At 43.8% G+C, this 20110-nt stretch overlaps 1 protein-coding gene across 1 annotated transcript in view; it reads left to right on the top strand.

Moving 5' to 3' along the window:
• snx29 (sorting nexin 29) overlaps positions 1-20110 on the top strand; it is a 128056-nt gene that overhangs the window by 4737 nt on the left and 103209 nt on the right. Inside the window, exons 5-13 of the mRNA XM_023395568.2 lie at positions 1919-2099; positions 2299-2369; positions 3243-3503; positions 4235-4637; positions 5405-5517; positions 5809-5905; positions 6109-6191; positions 11801-11864; positions 12555-12683. Of these exons, the coding sequence (XP_023251336.1) occupies positions 1919-2099; positions 2299-2369; positions 3243-3503; positions 4235-4637; positions 5405-5517; positions 5809-5905; positions 6109-6191; positions 11801-11864; positions 12555-12683 (1402 nt within the window). The remainder of the gene's footprint in view (positions 1-1918; positions 2100-2298; positions 2370-3242; positions 3504-4234; positions 4638-5404; positions 5518-5808; positions 5906-6108; positions 6192-11800; positions 11865-12554; positions 12684-20110) is intronic.

Genomic DNA, 20110 nt, shown 5'->3' with positions numbered 1-20110 from the left:
ATCTGGTATATTTCACGGACATGTAACTTGGATTGTTTCATTATAATTCAACTAATTTGTATTTTGTTTGTAGCTTGTAAAGTGTTGGACACGAGGACAGCATATATAACACACAATACTTTTATATTTCTTTTCTTACGTTGAGGATTCTCTTCCTTCACCTCTTATTGCTCTCTGAGGAAAAGAAGCGCATTTCTTATTATTTCAAACTCTTGATCCGACGAAAATCTCATGTTGTTTTTATTTGATTAACTTAAGTTCTGCTTCATCAACATAACCCATTATTTTTCAAATGTGTGAATTAGAATTGATTTTAAACTATTAATTATATAAACATGGGTATAATGATTATTATTATAGTATATTTAATATAATTATTATATATAATATGATGATTATTTTTCTGTGTAATTGAACTGTCAGTTTTCCGGCTGGTTTGGTAAAGTGCGTCTCGCCATTACAGATGTTTCATCCATTTAGTCATTGCTCTTAGCTGAATACTGTATTTTATCCATTTATCCATTCTGTCAACCATTTATTGATTACTTTAAGATAACTCACCTCTTACGGACGAGCTTCACTGACCCTGCAGGTAGTAACCAGTAACCCGTGTTAGTGGACAGACTGGACAGAGCACTGACTTGGCTACAACCGTTTCACTTGTTAATGCATTACATTTTGTCTAACTGTTTTAACTGTTCATCCATCACTTTAAGCCAATTATAATAATTAATCATGTTAACCATTTATCTTTTTCAGCCGTCCATCACTAACTATCTCTAGTTGCTTCTCTGCTTGTTCGGTCACTACTTCTCATACACTGCTGGTCCCAACTTGTGGGTGTTCAGGTGTTATACTCCACTCAATATGTGGAGTTATTTATTTTTTAAATTAATTAATAATTTATTTTATCATATTTGAACTACCCCACCTCTCCAAACACCCCCTGATAACTGGGAATCACTGCTCCACGAGGAAAACGAACGAAGTCTGGAAATCTTCGAGATTCACTTTATTTGCAGCCGTTACAAATTACAAAGAGCATTCTGCTGCTTGAGAGACATTAGTTTCGCATTTTACTAAATTGTTTCTACTGCATCATATTGAAGAACCTTGTGGCTATTAATTCCACGTCTGGGGAGAAATGCATGACTTGTGTAATGGCTACCACCCCATAACCATTAGCATATCTGACATTTCCTGTATTTCACAGTCAATTACAAGAAAGGATTGTGGCTGAACTCGTGGGTTTCAGGCTCATTAGTGAAGCCAAGCCCCCAAAGCCAGAAATAGCAGACATCATTTTAACATATTGTTCTGAGGTTATATGCTAATTATACGCCAAAAAAAAAAGTGGCATAACTCTCGTTCATATTCGTTACCGTAACTCACCTTAGAAAACTTTACAGGGAAACAGACTCATAGGTTGTTTTTTTTTTGTCTTTTATTTTTTCCCCCTTTGTTATAGAAAATAACAAAACTGTGTGAGTTCTGAGGTCAGTGAAAATATAGAAAGGCGACTTAAAGGACGTCAGGACGGAGCCGTGTGAAAGCAGCTGTGGAAATTTGTTAATGAGAGTGAGAAGATGTGCTGACTCTCCAGACTCCAGAAGTGTTTTTGCCGCTGCCTCGCTGACCTTTGACCCTGTTGTGTAGTTGTTTTTCACAAGTTAGATGGAACTAATTCTCTCCTCCTTTGCCTCTTTTCCTCTTCACTTTTGTGTCTTGTGTTCTTTTCATCCCTCTAACTTTTTATCGTCTCTCCGTCCCTCCTTCCCTCTTCTGTTCCTTTCATTCCCTCCACCCTTTTCAACCCTCCAATCCCTCTTTTTGTCTCCATTTTCATTTCGTCTTCCTCATCACGACACCTTTCTCTCCCTCGTCTCTCCTCTTCACCGTCTCCTCCGTCTCTTTCCAGAGTTGACTTTCTGGTTTTACGTGAAGGAGCATCTGAACCGCCATGAGCTCCAGCGGTTCTACTCACTTCGGCAGATTTCCTCGGAGCTGGGCCGGGGTCGTGCATGGCTGCGTTGCGCCCTCAATGAGCACTCGCTGGAGCGCTACCTGCACACACTGCTGGCTGACCGCCCACGTCTGGGGTTGGTACAGTGTGCATTCGTGTGTGTGTGTGTGTGTGTGTGTGTGTGTGTGTGTGTGTGTGGGTGTGTGTGTGTGTGGGTGTGTGTATTTGCATTTTCACATTATGACAAAATGTTTTTTGAATTTTAAAAAAGCTGGTATTTCCTCTCTTTGTCTTGAGTAGAGAAACTGTTACCTCATCTGTTCTCTGTTCTGCAGAACTTACTACGAAGACTGGGCTTTTATTCTTGATGAAGAGAGAGCGAGTATGCTGCCCACCATGGCTGCAGGTGAGCTTGTGTTGTAACACTGGCTAATTGCAGGTAAACCTGCTATACACAAGACTGTAGTAGTGTTTTGTAGATTTTTAGCCATGCTAGTGCTATAGCTACATAGCATGGTACACATTAGTGTAGTTTGATATGTTATACAACATGATCATTAATATGCTAATGTAGCATGTTATGCTAACATAGCATGGTTAGTTTTCTAAAATGCATACAGTTAGTTTTTTTACATGCTAATGTTCAACATGTTATAATAACATAGTGTACACGTGTTAACATGCTAATACACATATAATGTAACATTAGCATAAACATATCCTGATGTCATGGTAGTTTTAGCATGCTAAAATGTGTTTCGTTAGCATGATAACGAGTGTAGTAACGAGTTACCATTTAGCATGTTAGCATGCTAACAATAGCAGCAAGAGATAACAGTAAAAAAAACATAAAAAACAGTAACTGAAGCAGGTGAATTACAGCTGAAACTGATTGATCTGATGACGAAGGGCTTTTTATACAGAAAAAAAAATGAATGCCCTAACCTTATTAATGTTAATGGCAGTGCTCTCACTTTCTAGCTATTGATGAGCACAACTGACCACAAACTCTAAAATATTAAGAATATTTACCATTGATCTTATGCCAGAGCTTTTCCTCTGTTTTCATACACGGTGAGATCGCCTGAGTTCATCTTGTGCAAAGTGCTTGGTGAGCAGTTCTGTTCACCAAGCACTTTGCACGAGTTCAAAAGCTTCTTATGATTTAACAGGCCTGATCTGTGATGAGTGATATTTTGCCTCTCTCTCTCTCTCTCTCTCTCTCTCTCTCTCTCTCTCTCTCTCTCTCTCTCTCTCTCTCTCTCTCTGCTGCACTCAGGCCTGAACTCGATCCTGTTTGCCATAAACATCGACAACAGCGACCTGAACGGCGGGGTGACTCGAGGAGGAGGCTCGTCAGTCTCCCACCTCCTCAAGGAGTCCACGCAGGGCATCGGCAGCCTGTGGAAGGAGTCGACTCAGGGGGTCAGCAGCTTGCTGCGAGAGATCAGCACCGCCACGGCGGTCGTACCCGGCTTCACCCCGCGAGGGGACGGAGCCTCAGACCCGCTACCTGTCCTTCCACGCAGCACCTCTGCCGGTAGGGAACTGCAACATTTAACATGCTGTATTTTTATTAATGCAGAATACTGTTATTTTCTCTTTGAGTGTGTTTGTGTCACAAAGTCATCCCAGAACCAAAACACAAACACTCCAACTACATATGGCTCGGCTGAAGCGTGCTTAGGGAATGCACTGCTAGAACAAATCTAGTGGCTGCAACACAAGGCATCTACAGCACAGAGCTGCAGTAGCGATGAAATCCCCCATGAAATAAACTTCCAGGATGCTGGCCTCCTTATTTGACCTCGTTTAGCTCTCTCTGCCCCGGCCCGTCCCATCGGGGAAAACTCACACCATTTTCTGGCCAGTGCTCAGTGAAATGAACAAGCTTTTAAATTCTAACTGTGCGGCGGTAAAACTTTCCACCGGAATGAATGCAAATGAAATTCTTGGGGCACCACCTTGAGTTGGTGCCCCAGCTCCCTTAAAGTGGGAAGAGCCATTCAGATTATTCAGCGGTCGACTCGCTATATGCGCAGTCAGAGTTTTTGGCTCTGAAAAGGAAAAGAGATGAAGCACAGAAAATGCACTTTTAATGGTGTAATTGAAATAAACTTAAGATGCTGATGTCACCATAAATATTAAACTTCGTATGAACATTTGGAGGGAGCCAGTCCAGAAAGGTGAAAAGTACTGAATTAATTTAAGTTTCACTTAATTGAGATTGAGCTTTTCGTTCACTTTATTTTTCATCTTTATCCTGCCCAGACTCAGGGCTGAGGAAAGAGCGCCGTAGGAAAAAGAAGATCACCAACATCATTTCCTTTGATGATGATCTGGATGGAGGGGCGGAGGATGAGGAGGAGGGGGAGGAGGACTCCCAGAAGATGGGCACGATGAAGAAGAGTCACACTGCTCCTCCTCAGAGCAGTGTGGAGGAAGGGATAGACCCTTTGGAGCCGGACTTTCCCCAGTCGCCGGCCCAGAACGGCCTGGTTGAGCCGGGCATAGTCAGCTGGGTGGGGTCGCCACATCCCTCTCGTACGCCTCCCATGACTACACCTCCTTTGCCTGACAGTAAGAGCGTAGACAACGAGGAGGAGGAGGAAGAGGAAGAGATGTACAAACCCAGAGCACAAACCCAGGAGGAGGAGAGGATCAGCTCTGATCAGTGAGTCACGTGACTTATCAGTACCAGTCATGGTTGTCCAGGAAACGTTTGTGAAATTAAAAAGGAGATAATGAAAAAAATACAGTTATAAATTAAACATGCTCATGTTTTTGTTTCACCCTGTTTAATTTGTTGAGTTGTCAAATTAGAGGCTCCTGCTGCTGATGAACAGGTTCTGGTGTCTTTTCATCAGAAAACAAAATCATTCAGAGCCTCAACTAATAGACAATCAATCAATAATATAGCTGCAAGCTGCAATTTGCAGATTTCTAACCCACTCAAAAGAGAGAAGCAGTTCAGATGGCCACAATGCAAGTTGCATTATTTTATAGATCATTAACATTATTGTTTCTTACTCTCATCATGACGGTTATTCATGACATAACAGACAAAAAGAAGCTCCTCGTACCTGCAGTAGATGCCTGAGAACATGCATAAGCACGTTGCTAAACAGGAACAGCTCATAGCTAATTTGGCGCTTTCAATGGCGCCAGTTTGGTAAAAAATGTAAGCAAAAATAATGGGGCTCAAGTTGTAGCCCACAGCCCAACTCAGTGAGTTTACTGCAACATTAAACTTCCTGTTTACATCCCCCACAGTGTTAGACCTCGAACACCCCGAGATAATAGACTACAGACTGTGTTGTGCAGTTGAGGCTTTAATCTAAAAACCCGACCCGTGGGGCTGAGTGGAAGTGAAATGCAGTGATTGCTCGTGGGGGAAAAGCCACAACCAGACTGACTGAGATTGAACTTCTTTTGTTACAGGGTGGTGGTGGGAAGTCTGTCCAGCGTGTCCACGTGGAGCCCTCTACAGGTGATGACGAACCACAGCAGCTCAGACATCCTCATCCCCCTGAACCCTGCAGACCCTCAGCCAGGTACGACACACACCAACGCACTTTATTCAGACTCCCGTAATCCACAAGGAAGATAGACGCATATTAAAAAAAACAAAACAAACACTTCCTGATGCCAAATCAGTTTTTAATCTCTTCAGTGCCTTCAGCCCAAACTGCTGCACCGATTCCCCTCGTCACTGTTTCACAAAGATTCTGTGATATTTGTTTGACTGCACGGCTTCAGCGCAGGGATCAGTTATTTATCAGAATGAAATCTAGGGACTTTCTCTGCAACTCTATATCTTTACTTTCACTTCCATTTTGTTTCAGTGAGCTCTGTGGAGGACACAGCTGCATTTCCTGCTCAGTGTGAGTCAACGGAGCCGGTGGGAAACTGTGAGAGCAGCAGATCAGAGCTGACGTTCAAGTAAGCTTTCAGACGGGGATGATGTGTTGTCATGGGAATCATTTGCAGTGAGGGGGAAAAAAATATTTGTCAGGTATAGTCACAGGAATGAACATGCTGGTGTGGTCAGTGTGACTTTTTTTTTTGCTGCAGCAGTAGAAAAATAAATTATGATGATGAAAGAGTTTCAAAAGTACCTGATTTTCTCTTTTCATGTGTTGCAGTATGGAGTCCAGTCCGCCGACGCAGCCGGCTCCACTTTCCAGCGTGCTGCCAACATCTGGTCTGCCAGAGTCCATGACAGTGGGTGAGTGTTTCTCCTCTTCCCACATCTGTGTGTCTCTTGCTTTTCTTGTTTGGTTTGTTCCTGAAACCTGTTCTGTGGAATGATTCATCGTGGATTTTTCTTCACATGTGAACCAGCATCATAAAGTGTCTTTTCACTGGACTTCACTTGTAGCAATTAAATCACTTTAACTGCAAAAACAAAAGGAGGTGGATTACATTTCTCACGAATGATGGCGACGGTGAAAAAAAGATGCGAGGACTCACACTGTTGATAAAACCTGCAGCAACTGGAGCGTCGTCAGTCATGCACTGCAACAACTCCCCCGATAGAGAGAACAAAACTACTCTGTGAAGTAGTCAAATGTGCTGATTTCAAATAAAAAATATCTAAAAAATCTGCCAGTGGGTTCAGCATAAATCACTTCTGAAGCTTTCTGGAAATTAGCATAAAAATCAAGCCACTCCAAAACACTATTAAACCTGAGAGCTGCTGGGAAAAGCCTGAGACTGAAGCTTGTTTAGCTTCATACAGCAAGAAACTCTCTCTTATTTTGTACTCTGCTCCACAGCCGGTCAGATCAGTGATACAGATGATCCACATTAAATATGACAGTTAAACTCACGATAGTGGAATCGCCACTTTCTCTTGAGGTTTAATCAGAATCTGTTTAACACCCCCAAGAAGTTTGCGGCAGTAATGAATCCTTTGGAAGTCCTCACATGTCTTTGTTGGGAAATGTCACCGCAGCTGTCGTCTGTAGTAAATTAAATCCAACCTGCTGATTAGTTTGCAGTTAAAAGTGATCTAATTGCAAAGGAGCGAGGCTCTGTGCCAAGAGATTGCTCAGATCTTTGCCACCTTTTCTCCATCATAGCAAACCATCCACTAGGTGGCACTGTTGGTCCAGTGTGTGCACATGTTACTGTACTTGGATACACACACTCCTCTGCCCCCCCCCTAAAGAAATTTTTTATTTATTTATTTTTGGTGAGAAAGTCAGATTGTGTGAATGCCTGAAATTTACATCAGCTATGAGATTTCAGAAAATTGAGATTCGAACAAACACTAGATGAGCATTGCATTAGCAGAGCTTAGACCCCTATCCACTCATAGTGATGCTGTTTCATTCCTTGGAGTGTGTGTGTGTGTGTGTGTGTGTGTGTGTGTGTGTGTGTGTGTGTGTGTATGTGTGTGTGTGTGAGAAAGAGAGGGCGAGCCAGGGGAGGAAAGGTGAGTGCAGCCACCTGTAAGCGCAGGGATGGAGCCGTTGTCCAGTCTATTAGCCCTCGGTAAGAGGAGGTCACGGGGTCACAGAGAGAGAACAGTCGTCGAGGTGCAGAGCTACACGACGCCTCGGAAACATATATAACAGGCGACCTCAGTTAAAGATCAGCTTTTTGATTAAAAAGGCAAATCCGCTTGTATCACATGATTTTGATGTCGGCCCCTTTAAGATCAAAGAGCAACGAGCTTTTTCTCTCTGACGTCCAGAAATCACATCCAGAGAAATCCATCGCGACGGAGGCAGAGATACCGATTTCTACGCCTGCTGTCACGTAACCCACAGCAACAAGGGGCAGCCGCGGTCCAATTGAAAAATGCATAGTGCAGCATTATGGGAAATTTCAGCACGCCGTGTTTGTTGTCGCTTGTTGTTATAGAGAGTAAAAATCAGGATGTCTCAACCTCTGCTGCTTCAATTTTGACCATTATTTATTTTATTTATTTATTTTAAATGAGCCTCTTTATGAAAGAACAATACTTAATCACTTGAGCTTGTTAATAAATTCAGAAATCTGAAGTGAGTAATAAGATGTTTTATGAATAGAAAAATTAGCGACGTATCATTAAAGTGTCTGTATGTTTTTAGTGCGGAGGATTAGTTAAAAACAGCTGATGACAGGGTGCGCTCATTTCACGATGACGGCCTCGTGAAGCACACACACACACACACACACACACACACACACACACACACACACAGACGCACGTACAAAACATTCTGGATTTTAAATTGCACGGGAGAAAGTGAGAGGAGAAATGGCGTTAGAGAGGAAGAAGCAGAAGTGTGTGGCGCAGAGCTCTCCCTCTCTCTCGGTGTGTGTGAGGCCGAGTCCATTGATTGGAGAGTATGGAGTCTATAATTCACCAGGCACCTCGATTACATGGCCTAGCTCTCTGCTAATGCCGCTATTATTGGAACAATTGAGCAAGAGCGTGTAGGTTCCGGTGGACACACACACACACACACACACACACACACACACACAGACGCACGTACAAAACATTCTGGATTTTAAATTGCACGGGAGAAAGTGAGAGGAGAAATGGCGTTAGAGAGGAAGAAGCAGAAGTGTGTGGCGCAGAGCTCTCCCTCTCTCTCGGTGTGTGTGAGGCCGAGTCCATTGATTGGAGAGTATGGAGTCTATAATTCACCAGGCACCTCGATTACATGGCCTAGCTCTCTGCTAATGCCGCTATTATTGGAACAATTGAGCAAGAGCGTGTAGGTTCCGGTGGACACACACACACACACACACACACACACACACACACTTTTTACTCTTTCCCCCAGCAAAGATGGCTGTTACACGTATGAGCTGCGTGCATATGTATCTACGCTCTCACACACTCACTCTTCCTGCGAGGACAGAGGGGCGTCCTGCTGCACTGAAGTCCCTAATGGCTCGTCTGTGGCACCCGCTGCGAACGCGTGGTCGGACTAAAGGTCACGTTTATTTCTGGCCTGCTGATGTGGAGAATGGAGCTGTGGAGATAATAGACTTACTCTTTTCTGCTCCTGTGTTGTGCTCTTCATCACACTCCTCCTCCTCGTCCCCCTCTCCTCCTCCCCCCAACCAGGCACTTACCTCGGGGTTGGAGGAGACCTACTTGTGTCTGGGGCTACATTGACACCCTACATTAGTTATGAGAATAGAGTTGTGGTCTCTCTCTCTCTCTGTGTGTGTGTGTGTGTGTGTGTGTGTGTGTGAATGGTGGAATTCAAAGTGCAGGGTAGATTAACTCCTTGTCTCATGGTTGTTATTTTTGGAAAATTTGTGGTACCCGTCTCTTTGTGCACCTCCAGCCATAACTAAGGAGATGAGTCACTGCACCACCACACAGCCAGGTCTGTCCTTAACATCAGGATGGAGATAAACATCAGCTGACTCCTGGCAGACTGTGCCTGTAGCTGATGCAGTCCAATTGACAGGCTGAAAAACATACTGAGAGTTTTAGACTAAAGTTGCTGGTATCTGATATTTTGAATAAAAATAAAGATGAATTGAGCTGCAACTAACTAACTTTATTATTTCCAACTTGTATTTCAGTTACCATTTCTTTTGATTGATTGCTTTAGTCCATAAAACCTCAGACAATAATGAACAATGCTCATCACAACTTCCTCGAGGCCGAGGTGTGACATTGTCAAATTGCTTTTTTTTTTTTTATTCAACCGACGGTTCAAAACTCAAAGATAGTCAATTTGTAATCTTAAAAAAAAAAGAAAAGAAGAAAATCCTTAGAAGCTAGAATCAGTGAATGGTCAGCATTTTCATTTTAAAGAATGAATTGAACTACTTATTGATTGTCTGTGACTGTTTGACGACCCGTTTCAGCACTAATCGTCTTCATTGACTCTAATGAATGGGATCTAAATGGCGATGACCTCTGGATAACACGCCGAGGAGGAAAAAAAACGTTTTCTTTGAGGACTCACTCACAATCTCATTCTACTCACGGTGCGGGGAAAAGAAATCATTTAAAGATCTCCTCCAGACGTGTTCTAAGATGTATAGAAATGGTTCAATTACCTGGTTAAAACTTCTTAAAACGGCATCTAGTCTAGTGAACTACTCTTCACCGTCTCCTTCTTCACTGATGAGTCCGTTGTGCACAAATACATCCACGCAGCAAAGTGACGGCCAGACGTCCAGGTGAAATCAATGTTTGAGCTGCTCATTACTTTCATTTTCAAGAAGACAAACATGCAATCACCGTCTGACTGTACAAGCCAATCTTTTAAACATGAGCTTGATTTTTCAGTTGCTCTCATTTCTAGTCAGAACGACTCGATATGTTTTTCTTTACGTGAACAATTTCAGTTATATGAAACTTTATTTCTATAAAGTTAGATTGGTTTAGCTTCCTTCGTCAGCTGCTGGTTGGTAATTGAGATTTATCAGTCAAAATGACCATCAGGAGGAAGAGGATGGTTTTTCTTTTCACGCTGAAAGTTATAATAGTGATAATTAAAACCTTGATGGATTTCTGCCGTATAGAGATTTTGCAGTGAGCATGCTGGAGGATTCAGCTCATTCAGATCCTGAGCAGCTCAAAATTGATGAAATTACTACGGCAACACGTTTTGGAAAGGAAAAAAAACCCAAATGCAAATGAGAGATATTCAGCTGACTATCATAATGGCGTCTTCCGGTTCTTATTTTCTTATTTAGCATGTGTTTGCTCGGCTGTCGGACACATTCATGTGAAGTAGTCGTGGTCAAACAGGTTCTTCCCAAACAGGTCAACCTTAGTTTCCAAAGTTTTTTTTTTTGCCATTTTATGTCTGAGTGTTTTGGATATTGCCAGTGGAGATAGACGGGAGATGTAGGGAGAGAAAGTAGCTGGGAGTCGAACTGGGGGATTCGCTGCTTATGTGAGGTTTTCATCAGTCCACAAGTCATGCTTTCACCACGGCCCGTGATTGTGCATACGGTCCTTTTTATAGACGGTTTTGTCTGACTGTGAACTGATCAATGTCTAAACTCTTTGAGATGCCTCTGTAAACCTCGCAGCTTTCTGCAGTTCAGCAATTCTCGATTGTAAGTGTCTCAGATCTATTTTTTTTTGTTTGTTGTGAAGCGTGGTTCACATCAGCAGATGCTTCCTGCGAATAACGAACTATAAATGAGTCAAAGTGTCTCTTCCTCACACCTCCAGTCAAATTTCATTGGCTGGACTCCAGGCTTGATAACTCCTGACTTCAATCAGCTTTTGTTGTTCGTTACAAACACACACACACACACACACACACACACACACACACACACACACACACACACACACACACACACTTTTTTCAACCTGCAATACAGAACAATACAATGATCTGTGTGTTATTAGTTAAAATAGATTGTGTAACCTAAATGAAGATTTGACCATTTGACAAATTTATACATAAATGCAGATAATTCCAAAGGGTTCACTTACTTTTTCTTGCCACTCAATGTTAATGCAAATGTCGCCCCCCCCCTTCCTTTTTATCTCAGATTACTTTCTTTCTTCTGTGTTTTATAGGAGCTATCATAAAAGTATGATTTAGCAATAAAGATCCTGCTCTCTGTGAGTCAGATATAACTTCTGTCAGAGGGAAAAAGTAAAACCTAATTTTATCAGAGCAGTTCATCTCAGGGGCGGAAAGGAAAGTGCAGCATTAATCCGGCAAATGGGGAGTGAAAGTGGGATTTTGTTATTTCTACATTTCGAAACTGAAGGTTATTAGTTTATGCATATTGCTGTGGTGCGGTGTCTGTGTGTGAGTGTGTGTGTGTGTGTGTGTGTATTTTATGTGTTTGAGGTGGTTTCAGTGCTGAAAGTCTCACCCTGTTCTCCCTCCTCTGCAGTGGAGCTGCGTCAGGCCATTGTAGCCATGATGAACAGAAAGGACGAGCTGGAGGAACAAAACACGTACGTTTGGATATTTCCTTCCTTATCTGCTGCTCCCAAACCCCCCAAACACACACACACACTTACACATCTACACACACACACACACACACACACACACTCACTCACACTCAGTCTGGAAGAAGATATCGAATGACCTTTCTTTATGAATTGTCTCAGCTTGTTTTCTTCTCATCCTGAGACGAGAGGCAGTTATGTGCTGACTTGAGGCGGGAAACCGGAGGCTGTGATTTACATCCATTTAACAGCTGCTGGAATTGATCGTCGAGCAAAACTGCAAAGCGTAGCTCAATAATATTCTGTTGGAAATGGCCAGAAAACACAGTATTAAGCATCGTTGTGATCAATCATAATTAATGTGAAGCATCTGCCAAGCGGTATTTAGGTTTTTATGATACACTGTGATTTGTACTTGTGGCATTAAATCAACAGCGATGCAGCCACAGATGTGTGTTCAATGTTTGATAATCGGGGGCTGAATGTGATTCAGCCACTCAGTTATTGCAGCAATTAAGAAAGCTTAATAATGTTAATTTAATCTACTGTTTATGATCTAAACATTACCAGACTGTCGACACGTAGCGTTGCAGAGGATCAGGTCTGTTGGGAGACACTTCGCCTGGATACGATCGGTGATATTTCGTGTGGAATCATGTTACATGCATGTGACGGACTTCATGTGTTCGACAGCTCTCTTCGCTGCCTGCTGGACGGGGAGATGGAGCACTCAGCGGGCCTGAGGCAGGAAACCGATCTGCTGAAGAAGAAGCTGGCGGAGCTGGAGGAGAGACACACAGCCAAGGTCCAGGCACTGGCCAGGTGAGAAGCAGCCCAGAGGAAGTCTGCAGAAAATGGACATTAATGCAGTCGTCTCCTTTCACAATACGGGAGATTAACTGCATTAACTGCTGCACTAGCTCGGATTTATTTAAAAGGAGAAACTGACTCATACTGTCAACCTTTTAACACGGTTTGGGGCTGCAACAAAGCAGAGCTTCGCAGCACCCCTACCTGAGTCAGTGTTGAGAAGCCATTCCCATGCAGAGCTGCCAAAAAATTCACACTTTCCAGCCTCCTCAAATTTTAGCATTTGCAAATTCTTCCGTAAAGGATTTTCTGGGATTTTTATAAACCAAATGGTCGATTGATTAATCGAAATAATCCGGAGATTAATCAGTAATAGGGGGAAAAAAATAGTTTATTTCTGCTTTTGACAGAACAAATCTAAAGAAATACAAAAGCTTTGTTTGTCGTCTTCTGACTGAAGATTTTCCTTCAGAGCTTTAAACGTCTCGTCCTGTCCTGGATAAAAACATGAAGCTTCCTAATGTAGTTCTGCACAGTATGGCCAGAACTGAAATAACAACACTGACACAAGTGGATGTTGTTTCCTGTGTGTTCGGCTGGAACGAAGCAGGGGGGGCGCTGGGGGGAGGAAAGTGCAGGAAAACATTTTTTTTATTTAAAAAGCCAGAATTGTAATCACTTGACACTGTAATGATTGGGTCATTGGCACTGACCATTAACCTGTCAACCCCCTGCAGATAGATAATGGCTGTTTTGTGCCAGAGGGGGGGGCACACACTAAACTACACTACTTTTTACATAATGCAGATTTAATTCCAAGGCCATCCAGCCCGTCTAAAACCCGACTTTTTCCCACATCACAATAACGACAATAACACTAACAGTCCTTATTAACATTACTAATCACCTTTGTTTGACAACGTACAACGTCTTCTAGTCAAAGAAGACGAGCCAGTTTGTGAACTTCTGTTTTTTCCGCCTCATTTATTTGGATCTACAAGTTTAAACAAAGAACTTTCCCGTCAATAAACAGAGTGTGGAAGCTGCAGCGGCCCAGAGGACCTTCACGTCTGTGATTAAAGCTGCTTTTGTTGCCGCTGATTGTGCTGGGCTGTTGCCTCGCACCTACGGCGGCGGCATCACTGTTTTACACATAATCACAGTAATTACCGCTGCGCCCAGACAGGAAGAGGAAACTGTAAGTATCTGGAGGACGGGATGTCAGAACAACATTGGAAACTTTTCCCCCCCTTTTTTCGGTTCTCATAGTGGATGAAACTTACGTACACGTTTGTCTCCAGTAAGCGACCGCCTACAGCTTCCCCTGAAAGTGAATTGCGTCACCTCAGCATCTACAATTGATTGCCTGTACGCCAGAAGTTCTTCGGTTGAGCCCCGAGCCCTTTAAATAGAGGATTAGTCATCCTCCAGCAGTCGAAACAGGAAGCCCCAGCAAGTGTTGTGTTCAGATAGTAGCCTCCTCCAGCAAGTCAAGCCACCTGCGAGGATTGATCCGAGTTTACTCAGAGTTAAGTGTGTTGGGACTGCGGACGCTGATGGGTTCGTGGGCATGGCTTTTTTTTAATATGTGATGATTCTCATGTTCGCGTGGAGCGCTTTAATGGAGTGGAAATGACAAAGAGAGGGAGAGAAGAGGAGTGTACTAGGAACACAAGTGATGGCCTCACAATTGCCTCACTCTCCTCCGCAGGTGACTGTGACACACCGTGTGTTTTCCCTCACAACTCAACACACACACACACACACACACACACACACACACACACACACACACACACACACATGAAGCCGATTCCCATAGTCTGCCGCTAAATCTCAGGTGCTGCTTCTCCTCCTCGGCCAAATCTGCCTCGATCAATCGCGGCTATAAATACCGCTGAAGGAGCAGCTAGCCGCTGAATGAGGGTTGAAAGCTGTCAGCATCATTCAGGGAAAAGAAGCTACTGGCAACAGTTGCTACGTATCCCACAATTCTTTGTGATTATCTTGCACTAAGAGCGAGCCGGGGGGCCGAACACCAACATCTTATCATCTGCTGGCTTCCTCGTTGACCGGCCGACTAACTCAATTACTCTACTGCTGCTGCGTTAATTAAGACTGATTGGTTAATGAGCGCTAACTTTGAGAGGAGTCACTCTGCTGCACAAGTGTTCAGGTCAAACGTTTATCACAGAATGGTTTAGTTCTTCTGGTAGAGCAGCATCCAAACCCAAAAAAGTGGCATGTGCGTTCATGTGCGTGTGTGTGTGTGTGTGTGTGTGTGTGTATGGGGGTGGCAGAGGATGAGCGAGTCGCCATAGATAGATTTCGGCTGACGTCGACTCCGGCAGAGGGGAGTGGGCTCACTCACACGTCCGTCCAAATATAACATGAAAACGTAAGACCCCTTACACTCGCACATTGACACATCGCAGCCCACGTCCTTGCTCCCAGCTTCTAACACGCTCTGTAACCTGCAGCAATCCTCCCGTACGTTTGCTTGCCGCTGAACGCATATACACCCAGTGGCAAAGTAGCAGCAGGTTCAATCCGAGCTGAAAGAAACAGTCCTGCAACAAACGCTCCCTTCATCACGGTGTCGATTCAGCTGTGTGGCGGTTTGGGAGGAGGCAGTTCGAGCTGCTGTTGAACTGTACTGCAGCATATAGATGTTTCTGTTGTTTAGAAAAATAAATCACAATTTAAAGGCAGCCTGTAGAGTTTTTGACCACTAACAATGTTTGTTTGTGTCTCTCAGTTTTCTTTGCATATCGTGCACATGCACAGGGACGCTAACACATGACATCAGTAGCTCGCAGGTGACGTGATGCACAACACTTTGATGGTGATAGCAGGAGCGCTGTGTTATCTGGCTCAGTGGTTCTCAAAGCGGGGTCCTGGAGGTCCCAAGCAAAAAGGGGAATCATTTATTTTCACCATAATTTCATTCATAATTCTGTAATAAAACCTTCTAAAAGCAAAAGATCTTATCAGACGGGGTTCTGCGGTCTAATTTGTGTCAGTTTCAGGGGCCTTGATGTGAAAGAGTTTGAGCCACTGATCTGGTTAATATGGACGTAAACATTGCAGGATTTAAAGAAATATTTTTAGAATGTGATTTGTAAAAGTTTTATGAGGAGGGAAATTCCTACACACAATATGTTGCGGGGATAAACACTGGATGTTAACTCCACAGGACGGCTTGAAGTCGCAGTTGAATATGAGTCAGAAATATTGCAATTAAATATTTCCCTCTGTAGCTTGATATTCAAACATTTGTGATCACACACGATATCTGGCCTCATGTCTCAGTATCTTCACTGTCACCGCTAATGATAACAGAAATAGAGTCGTTAAAAAAACCTGTTGCTTTAAATATGGATGTCCCAAACCAAAGTAGTCTTGCTCTGGCCCTCAAGGATAGCAGTTGAGACACACACACACACATATATATATATATATACACACTCTCACACACACACACCAAACTTTCCCCACAACCATTTCTTGTCCCCCTTTTCTAGACGTCACTTGGCAGAGCAGAAAGCAGGCCTCTCGCAGCAGGAAGACGGGAAGGCAGCCAGTCGAGTGGGCTTGGGCCAGGAAGCGCTACCTCGTCACAGGGAGAGGGGGTGGTTGGACAGGCGGACACATACTCTCTCACACACATAGACACACACACACACTCAAACACACTCACAAAAGAAATGAGAGCAGATGCCTTTTTCTTAGCTGGCAGGGCTGCAGTCTTTTCTCCGGGCAGTCTGGTGTAGCTGATCTAAGAAGTGGCAGCGAGAGCGGCTGTGAAGTTTGCCTAGTTTACTTGTTGGGAGTGTTTAGGCTCGCTGTTTTTCTATCTGTTGGAAGTCAATTATGTCACTCTGCCCAGGGGGGCCTTTTCCCTTCAATGCTGAGGTTTTAACAATCCAGCCCTGCACCCCGGCCTGGCCTCGTTGAGCTTGAGTGTGTGTATATATATATATGTGTGTGTGTGTGTGTGTGTGTGTGCGTGTATATGAGTTTATACAGCTTTGGGCATTGGGCCTTTGGAAGTGTGACACAAGAGTGTATACTTATAATGTATTTTCTGAGAGGCTGAGCAGTAAATTGCACTCAGGAGCTTTACCCAGCGACTGAGCTGTCTGTCTCTGAGGGCGTCTTTGAACCTCTCATTTACCACTTCCAAACGAAAGCAGACCGTACCTGAAGAACAGCCAATTTAGCCGCGTTTATCGCACATTAAGACGTCTGCGGAGCATGGCGATGATAAAAGAAAGGGGTGGGGGGAATACAAGAAATGAAAATCACCCCAGGGCTTCATCTCAACTTAAGAAATTACTGCGTGTAGTTGAAGTTTAAGATTTCCTCTTGAGATACTTTTTGTTCTTTTCTTCCAGAGAAGATAAGACGCACCATCCTTCCTCCCTCTCTAATAGTCTGTTACAGTATTTGCTTTATACAAAGCACACTCAGACTTTACAGTCATTACTGACTTTCCCTCTTTCATACAAAATATTTACAATTTCTTTATCTTTCAAACGCACCGTTTCCCCTGCTTTCTCCATCTTCATTTACATGCAGTTCAACACACTCTCTCTCTCTCTCTCTCTCTCTCCCTCACTCCCTCACTTTTGTTTCTTTTGCACAAAAAACAGCCAGAAACTCATTAATAAATCTTCTTATGCACAATCACTGTTTGTCTTTCTCGCTGGTCTCTCACGTGGAAGAAGAGGAGATGACTCCAACAGTTTTATTAATCAACACAGCTAATAGGCTTATCCTCTGAGCAGACATTCACTCTCCCAGTATTTCTGGGTCACACTACCGCCCTTAATGAGAAAGCAGTTTGCGGCTGGTCCCGCATCAGCTGGACAGAGGATGCAGTTGTTACAACAGAGATGCCTGGAAAGTGCTTCACTTCAGACGCGCTCATTTAAAACTTTTACCGTCCCCGGAGGCAGAGAAGGCGCTTAGAGCTTCAGATGAGTTTCCAACACTCCGCATTTGCAGTGATCCGACATTCACTAGAAGCGACGCATCAAACGACTTAATGGATCGCTCTCAATTGGAAAGCGTCGACAGAGGAGCCAAAGCTGCAGTTTTGGAGTTGAGGAAAACTTGCACAGTGTTGTAGCTCCCAGGGTGATTTTGTAGTTTAGTTTTGTTTAGTATCCGTCGCTCTCCTTCTCTCCTGGGAGTCTGAGTGATGCTGGACTCGCCAGAGGCGTTTAGGGAAGTGAATGCGGCTCAGAAATCTAGGATTGCAACCTCACTGGGTATTTAAGCTAACAGCATACAACTGTTTGAATGTATGGATGCAGTATACACACTGTATGTTATAGTAGATAGTAGATAGATAGTTTACTCACTAGTAGTCCAGGTATACAAAGCTGAATCAGCAAGGAGCAGGAAATACTTAATGGTTTCTCTTCCTGTGAAGAACCTCAAACTTTGGGTCTTAATGAGATTTGTGATGAAAAGCAAAGTCGGCTTTTTCTACGATTTCTACTCAGTGAATGGAAACTTAAACCAGGGCGGGAGGAGAATAGATTGTTGGGGGGATGTTGAGGAACGTTGTGGAGGGTTTTCCTGTCAGTGTTGAGCAGGTTTATTGCACAGGCTGCTGTTCGACCTGAGGGAAGCCGCTTCAATCCAGACAGTGACGCAGAGGGCGCGTTTCACACCTCCAAAGTTGTGTTTTATTAGTGTGCTCTGAAATTGGATTTGAGAGTCAGCTGTGCAGGGTCAGGCTGTTGTAACCTGCAGGGCGCTTGCTTATTCACACTGTCGCAACCGCGTCGCTCCTGTGTGATGTCGCCCCCACCCCCCCTTTTTAGAAAACATGAGTTTGGATCAGAGTGATCAATGATTCAGCACAGTGTGTTCAGTATTGTTTGTTCAGAGAATCATTTATTCACGGCCGCGATGATTTGCTTGCGATTAAATGATTCTCTGAACAAACAGTCGTGTTCTCAAATAACTGAATAACTATTGGCAGCTTGTCAGCTTGTGGTGAGTTGTTAGAACTGTTGAAGTGATGTAGGTACACGATGGATTATAAGTAGAAGTATTTCTGCTGAGGCACACACATGAGAACATGAGTCCATGGACCCGACCTGCCTTGTGTCAGGTGATGTAATGCTCAGAGGAATGATTTCCCGGCACGCTCTGGAGCCCTTCGTACCAATCAATCATTGTTTTAATGCCACAGCCTATCCCGAGTATTGTTGCTGACTGTGTGCATCCCTTTTTACGGGCGCAATTTGCTCATCCACTAATGGCTGCTTCCAGCACGAGAACGCATTTCTTTTGATGCTGATATAATTTGCCGGACGGGAAAACCAAAACAATGAGCTGAGAGAGGCTTAAAAGCTCCACAGAGCTGAAGGTAAGAGCAGAGTCCGGTGATGATGCCTCGAGCGCTTTCACATTACACAGTCATTTGATCTGTGCTTGATATAAAGACATTGATTTATTGCATCTTTAATAGTGTCTCTAAGAGGGCGGCAAACATGGGCGTGAGTCCAAAGTGAACACGTGCGGTTGCGCGGAGTTGAACACCGATGGTTTTCCTATGTAATGATGACATAGTGGCTCCTCTGTTTGTCTGAGGCTGAAAGGAGCAAACAAGAGAAAAGAGCTGAAGTGATTAAAGTATTAACTGGAACTGCGCTCAGTAGAGCGTGTTCCTCCGCCAAGGCCAAACAATCCTACACGTCTGTCAGGTTCAGATTATTATCTGGGTCTGCAGCGAACTGTAGAAAGTCATGTATCTCAACACAAAAATATGTCTGATTTGTTAAATTAAAATCTGTATATTATTTCCTGAGAAACTGATGAAAGTGTTGAAAAATGCCCTATTTCACATAATAATAAGGAAAAGTGATAAATAAAATTCCTAGATCCGCCTCGTTGTCTGGAACAGCACCAGAATCGACTGGGCTCCTCCCTGGGCGAGGCCCCACCCCTCCGCTGAGTCTGGTGCAAGTCGGTTCAATACTTTTTTGCATAATCCTGTTGACAAACAAACCGACCACCTCAGTGGAGGGAACCAATAAGATCTCTACAAGAACATTTTAACCTGAGCTTCACGTATCAGTTGACTCAGTCTACCTGCTGGAGCAACATTCATTCTCTGTAAAATGAGATGGTTCTGAATATCTGTGTATCTCCCCAAGCTTCTGCACAAACACACACACACAGACACACACACACTTGGAGCAAGCGTGTGTGTAGTAGCTATAATTTAATCAGGCTGGAACGGCGTCTGGGCCGCGGGTGGTTCTGATAACGGCGATGTGGACGGCTCCTCGGAGAGCTCGTCGTGTGGATTCAGAGGGTCTCCAGGCAGCCGCCTCTTTTGTTGGTGGAGAATGAGGGCTGATAAGCAGGGCACCCAAAATCACCTATGGAGAATGAGGGGTTGGGGAGGGAGGGGG

Source organism: Seriola lalandi, unplaced genomic scaffold (assembly GCF_002814215.2).
Source record: "Seriola lalandi dorsalis isolate HSWRI2012SDOR001 ecotype SW California unplaced genomic scaffold, Sedor1 jcf7180002054965, whole genome shotgun sequence".
In the NCBI taxonomy this organism is placed as follows: domain Eukaryota; kingdom Metazoa; phylum Chordata; class Actinopteri; order Carangiformes; family Carangidae; genus Seriola; species Seriola lalandi.
Note: the sequence above shows the minus strand (reverse complement) of the source record. Positions and strands in the feature narration are given on the sequence as shown.